The sequence below is a fragment of the Canis lupus genome, unplaced genomic scaffold, assembly GCF_011100685.1.
Source record: "Canis lupus familiaris isolate Mischka breed German Shepherd unplaced genomic scaffold, alternate assembly UU_Cfam_GSD_1.0 chrUn_S1579H1768, whole genome shotgun sequence".
NCBI lineage: Eukaryota > Metazoa > Chordata > Mammalia > Carnivora > Canidae > Canis > Canis lupus.
In genome coordinates, this window is record NW_023330419.1 from 16276 (window position 1) to 22449 (window position 6174).

The 6174-nt window shown below is 47.6% G+C and overlaps 1 protein-coding gene across 1 annotated transcript; it reads right to left on the reverse strand.

The window, feature by feature from the left end:
- Positions 1 to 5259: 5259 nt before the first annotated feature.
- LOC119878400 (basic proline-rich protein-like) lies at positions 5260 to 6174 on the reverse strand. The gene has a single exon (XM_038589028.1). It carries the CDS (start codon positions 6172 to 6174, stop codon positions 5260 to 5262), a length of 915 nt encoding a protein of 304 aa, XP_038444956.1.

A 6174-nucleotide genomic window follows, 5' to 3' on the forward strand; every position in this document is an offset into this window, starting at 1 on the left:
CTGCACCATTTCACATTCCCACCAACAGTGCAAGAGGGTTCCCTTTTCTCTACATCCTCTCCATCATTTGTGGTTTCCTGTCTTGTTAATTTTCCCCATCCTCACTGGTGTGAGGTGGTATCTCATTGTGGTTTTGATTTGTATTTCCCTGATGGCAAGTGATGCACAGCATTTTCTCATGTGCGTGTTAGCCATGTCTATGTCTTCCTCTGTGAGATTTCTCTTCATGTTTTTTGCCCATTTCATGATTGGATTGTTTGTTTCTTTGGTGTTGAGTTTAATAAGTTCTTTATAGATCTTGGAAATTAGCCCTTCATCTGATACGTCATTTGCAAATATCTTCTCCCATTCTGTAGGTTGTCTTTTAGTTTTGTTGACTGTATCCTTTGCTGTGCAAAAGCTTCTTATCTTGATGAAATCCCAATAGTTCATTTTTTGCTTTTGTTTCTTTTGCCTTTGTGGATGTATCTTGCAAGATGTTACTGTGGCCAAGTTCAAAACGGGTGTTGCCTGTGTTCTCCTCTAGGATTTTGATGGAATCTTGTCTCACATTTAGATCTTTCATCCATTTGGGTTTATCTTTGTGTATGGTGAAAGAGAGTGGTCTAGTTTCATTCTACTGCATATGGATGTCCAATTTTCCCAGCACCATTTACTGAAGAGACTGTCTTTCTTCCAGTGGATAGTCTTTCTCCTTTGTCGAATAATAGTTGACCATAAAGTTGAGTGTCCACTTCTGGGTTCTCTATTCTGTTCCCCTGATCTATGTGTCTGTTTTTCTGCCAATACCACACTGTCTTGATGACCACAGCTTTGTAGTACAACCTGAAATCTGGCATTGTGATGCCCCCAGATATGGTTTTCTTTTTTAAAATTCCCCTGGCTTTTCGGGGTCTTTTCTGATTCCACACAAATTGTAAAATAATTTACTCTAACTCTCTGAAGAAAGTCCATGGTATTTTGATAGGGATTGCATTAAATGTGTAAATTGCCCTAGGTAACATTGACATTTTCACAATATTAATTCTGCCAATCCATGAGCATGGAATATTTTTCCATCTCTTTGTGTCTTCCTCAATTTCTTTCAGAAGTGTTCTATAGTTTTTAGGGTGTTGTTAGGTGTAGATCCTTTACCTCTTTGGTGAGGTTTATTCCTAGGTATCTTATGCTTTTGGTTGCAATTGTAAATGGGATTGACTCCTTAATTTCCCTTTCTTCAGTCTCATTGTTAGTGTATAGAAACGTCACTGACTTCTGGGAATTGATTTTGTATCCTGCCACGCTGCCAAATTGCTGTATGAGTTCTAGCAATCTTGGGGTGGAGGCTTTTGGGGTTTCTATGTAGAGTATCATGTCATCGGTGAAGAGGGAGTGTTTGACTTCTTCTTTGCCAATCTGAATGCCTTTAATATTTTTGTTGTCTGATTGCTGAGGCTAGGACTTCCAGTACTATCTTGAATAGCAGTGGTGGGCGTGGTCATCCTGTCTTGGTCCTGATCTTAGGGGAAAGGCTCCCAGTGATTCCCCATTGAGAATTATATTTGCTGTGTGCTTTTCGTAGATGGCTTTTAAGATGTTGAGGAATTTTCCCTCTCTCACAACACTCTGAAGTGTTTTGATCAGGAATGGCCGCTGTGTTTTGTAAAATGCTTTCACTGCATCTAATGAGAGGATCATACGGTTCTTGGCTTTTCTCTTGCTGATATGATAATCTCATTGATTGTTTTATGAGTGTTGTACTAGCCTTGTGTCCCGGGAATAAATCCTACTTGGTCACGGTGAATAATTTTCTTAAGGTACTGCTGGATCCTATTGGCTAGTATCTTGTTGAGAATTTTTGCATCCATGTTCATCAGGGATATTGGTCTGTAATTCTCCTTTTTGGTGGGGTCTTTGTCTGCTTTTGAAATTAAGGTGATGCTGGCCTCATAGAACGAATTTGGATGTACTCCATCTCTTTCTATCTTTCCAATCAGCTTTAGTAGAATAGACATGGTTTCTTCTTTAAACGTTTGATAGAATTCCCCTGGGAAGCCATCTGGCCCTGGACTTTTGTGTCTTGGGTTTTGATGACTGCTTCGATTTCCTCCCTGATTATTGGCCTGTTCATGTTTTCTATTTCTTCCTGTTCCAGTTTTGGTAGTTTGTGGCTTTCCAGAAATATGTCCATTTCTTCTAGATTGCCTGATTTATTGGCATATAGCTGTTCATAATATGTTTTTAAAATCTTTTGTATTTCCTTGGTGTTGGTAGTGATCTCTCCTTTCTCATTCATGATTTTATTAATTTGAGTCTTCTCTCTTTTCTTTTAAAGGGTGAATAATGGTTTATCTATGTTATTCATTCTTTCAAAGAACCAACTCCTGGTTTTGTTTGATCTGTTCCACAGTTCTTCTGGTCTCGATTTCGTTGAGTTCTGCTCGAATCTTTATTAACTCTCTTCTGCTGGGTGTAGGATCTATTTGCTGTTTTTTTTTTTTTCTCTAGGTCCTTTAGGTGTAAGGTTTGCTTTTGTATTTGAGTTCTTTCCAGCTTTGGATGGCTGCTAGTATTGTGATGTATTTCCCCCTCAGGACTGCTTTTGGTGTATCCCAAAGGTTTTAAATGGTAGTATCTTCATTCTCATTAGTTTCCATGAATCTTTTTAATTTCTCCTTAATTTCCTGGTTGACCCTTTCATCTTTTAGCAGGATGGTCCTTAACCTCCACGTGTTTGAAGTCCTTCCAAACTTCTTGTTGTGATTTAGTTCTAATTTCAAGGCATCATGGTCTGAGAATATGCAGGGGACGATCCCAATCTTTGGGTATCGGCTCAGATCCAATTTGTGACCCAGTATGTGGTCTATTCTGGAGAAAGTTCCATGTGCACTTGAGAAGAATGTATTTTCAGTTGAGTTTGGATGTAAAGTTCTGTAGATATCTGTGAAATCCATCTGGTCCAGTGTATCATTTAAAGCTCTCGTTTCTTTGGCGATGTTGTGTTTAGGAAACTATCAAGTGTAGAAAGCGCTAGATTGAAGTCACAAAGTATAAGTGTATTATTATCTAAGTACGTCTTCACTTTGGTTATTAATTGATTGATATATTTGGCAGCTTCCACATTCGCGGCATATATATTGAGGATTGTTAAGTCCTCTTGTTGGATAGATCCTTTAATTATGATATGGTGTCCCTCTTCATCTCTCACTGTGGTCTTCGGGGTACGTTTTAGTTTATCGGATATAAGGATGGCTACCCCTGCTTTCTTTTGAGGACCATTGAATGGTAAATGGTTCTCCAACCTTTTATTTTCAGGCTGTAGGTGTCCTTCTGTCTAAAATGAGTCTCTTGTAGACAGCAAATAGAAATAGATAGGTCCTGCTTTTTTATCCAGTCTGACAGCCTGCACCTTTTGATGGGGTCATTAAGCCCGTTCACGTTCAGAGTTACTATTGAAAGATATGAGTTTAGTGTCATCATGATACTTATTCAGTCCCTGTTTTTGTGGATTGTTCCAGTGGACTTCTTCTTAAAGGGGAATTTTGAGAGTCCCCTTAAAATTTCTTGCAGAGCTGGTTTGGAGGTCACATATTCTTTCAGTTCCTGCCTGTCTTGGAAGCTCTTTCTTTCTCCTTCCATTCTGATTGAGATCCTTGCTGGATAAAGTATTCTCGGTTGCATGTTTTCTCATTTAGGACCCTGACTATATCCTGCCAGCCCTTTCTGGCTTGCCAGGTCTCTGTGGAGAGGTCTGCAGTTACTCTAATACTCCTCCCCATAAAAGTCAGGGATTTCTTGTCTCTTGCTGCTTTAAGGATCTTCTCTTTATCTTTGGAATTTGCAAGCTTCACCATTAAATGTCGAGGTGTTGAACAGTTTTTATTCATTTCAGGGGGTGGAATCTCTCTATTTCCTGGATATGAATGCCTGTTTCCCTTCCCAGATTAGCAAAGTTTTCAGATATGATTTGTTCAAATACATATTCTGGGCCTCTGTCACATTTGGCGCCCTCTGGAACCCCAACGAAACGTAGGTTTTTCTTCCTCAGGCTGTCATTTATTTCCCTTAATCTATCCTCATGGTCCTTTACTTGTTTGTCTTTTTTCCTCAGTTTCCCTCTTTGCCATCAACTTGTCTTCTATGTCACTCACTCGTTCTTCTACCTTTTAACCCTCATCATTAGAACTTCTAGTTTGGATTGTGTCTCATTCAATTGATTTTTAATTTCTGCCTGATTAGCTCTAAATTCTGCAGTCATGAAGTCTCTTGAGTCCTTTTTGCTTTTTTCTAGAGCTACCAGTAGCTTTATAAATGCTTCTGAATTGGCTTTCTGACATTGAATTGTAATCCAGATTTTGTAACTCTATGGGAGAGAGGATGTTTCTGATTCTTTCTTTTGAGGTGAGGTTTTCCTTCTAGTCATTTTGCTCAGTGCAGAGTGCCCAAAAACATGTTGTATTGGGAAAAGGAGAAAAAGAGAGGAGAGAAACGAGAAAGAAAAAAGAAAAAGAAGAAAGAAAAAAGGAAGAAAAAAAAGGAAGAAAAAGAGAAGAAAAAGAAAAAAAGAAAGGAAAAAAGGGGTGGGGGAAGCAAACAGAAATAAAAAATAACAACAACAACAACAACAAAACAAGGGGGAGTATCGTCTGATTCTGTATCCTGCAAGTCGCTTGTCTTACCCTGGAACTTTCCAGTGCTGCTTGGTCAATAACTTGTTTTTCCCCTGTCCTTCTCGCTGGTCTTCTGGGGGAGGGTCTATTGTGCTGATTTTCAGTTGTTAGCACTTGGGGGAGCTGCTCAACCCCCTGCCTGGTGCAGGGCTCAGTGGGGGTTGTTTACCCCGTGAGGCCCCATTGCGCAGGCACCAGCGAGGGGCTCCCAGCGTGCACTGGGCTCGAGCGCGGTCCCCCGGACTGACGGCCAGCCGACCCTGCGGACAGACGGGCCACAAAGCATGTCGCCCTGCGCCTGCTGAACCGCGAGCGCCCGAGGATGTCAGCGCTGAGGAAGGTGCGAGCCGCGGGGGCCGCGGGCGGGGCGGCAGGGACCCCGAGCTGCCGGGGTGACCGGTGACAGGTGGGGCTGCGGGCGAGCTGCACTTGCTGCAGGCTACCGCTGCCTCGAGCGCCAGGGGACCCGCGCCACAGGTGGCATCCGGGGCGGGGCCTGCGCGCCGGGGGGGCGGGGGAGCGGTGGGGCGGAAGGACCCCCGGACGACAGGGCGCGGCGCTGCCTGGGCTCCCCGGTGCGGGTGTGGCCCCTCCCCAGGTGCCTCCGCACTCAGGCCAGCCCCAGCGTGGGGGCCTCGGGTCGACCAGTGCGCAGGCGCCGGCGGGGGCTCCCAGCGTGCACTGCGCTCGAGCGCGGTCCCCCGGACTGAAGGCCAGCCCTGATGGAGACGGGCCGTGTGCCCTGTCGCCCTGCGCCTGCTGAACTCCGAGCGCCCGAGGATGTCTGCGCTGAGGAAGGTGCGGGCCGCGGGCAGGGACCCGAGCTGCAGGGGTGACCGTTCGTGGGGCTGCGCGGCGGCCTGGTGCCTCGCTGGCGGTGCTTCCCGGACCCTGCCCTCCCGGGGCGTGGGTGCGGCGCGGACTGTTCCGGGCAAGGCGGGCTGGAGGAGCGGGGGCCTGAGGAGGGGGCGGCGTCCGGCTCCCGCGCGGCAGCGGCGAGGGCCCAGGGGCCCAGGCGGAAGCGGCTCGTGTTCAGCGCCAGCGGCGGACAGACGGTCCCTGGACAGCTCGAGAGCCTCCGTCCACGTCGCACGAGGCAGCTAGTGTCGGGTCCGTCCTCCGGATGCGGGGCACCGCCCCTGGGGGGACGCGCGCTACCTTCGCTTCGCCCTGGCACCGGCTGCGCAGAGGCGCTGGGACCTTGTTGCGTCCAGCGAGCAGCACGCGCCCAGGCTAACGGCCGCCTAGGGCGCCCGCCGAGCCCGCGCCACAGGTGGCATTCGGGGCGGGGACTGCCGCGGCTGCGGGGTGGCGGAGGCGCGGCGCTTGCTGGCCCTTCCCAGGTGCCTCCGCGCGCCGGCCGGCAGCGCGCCAGGAGGGGGAGGGGAGAGGAGGAGGGGGGCTCAGAGCGGGGGGGATGGAGAGAGGGGGGGAGCGGCGGGAGGACGGGTGGCGGGGCGGCGGCGGCGGCGGCCCCGCGGATTGTCGGCTGGCCGTGCGGATGGACGGACGGGCCACAAAGCAT

Bases quoted from the DNA above. Each gene is read 5' to 3' on its own strand.
- LOC119878400 (XM_038589028.1), bottom strand. From the start codon at position 6,174: ATGCTTTGTGGCCCGTCCGTCCATCCGCACGGCCAGCCGACAATCCGC.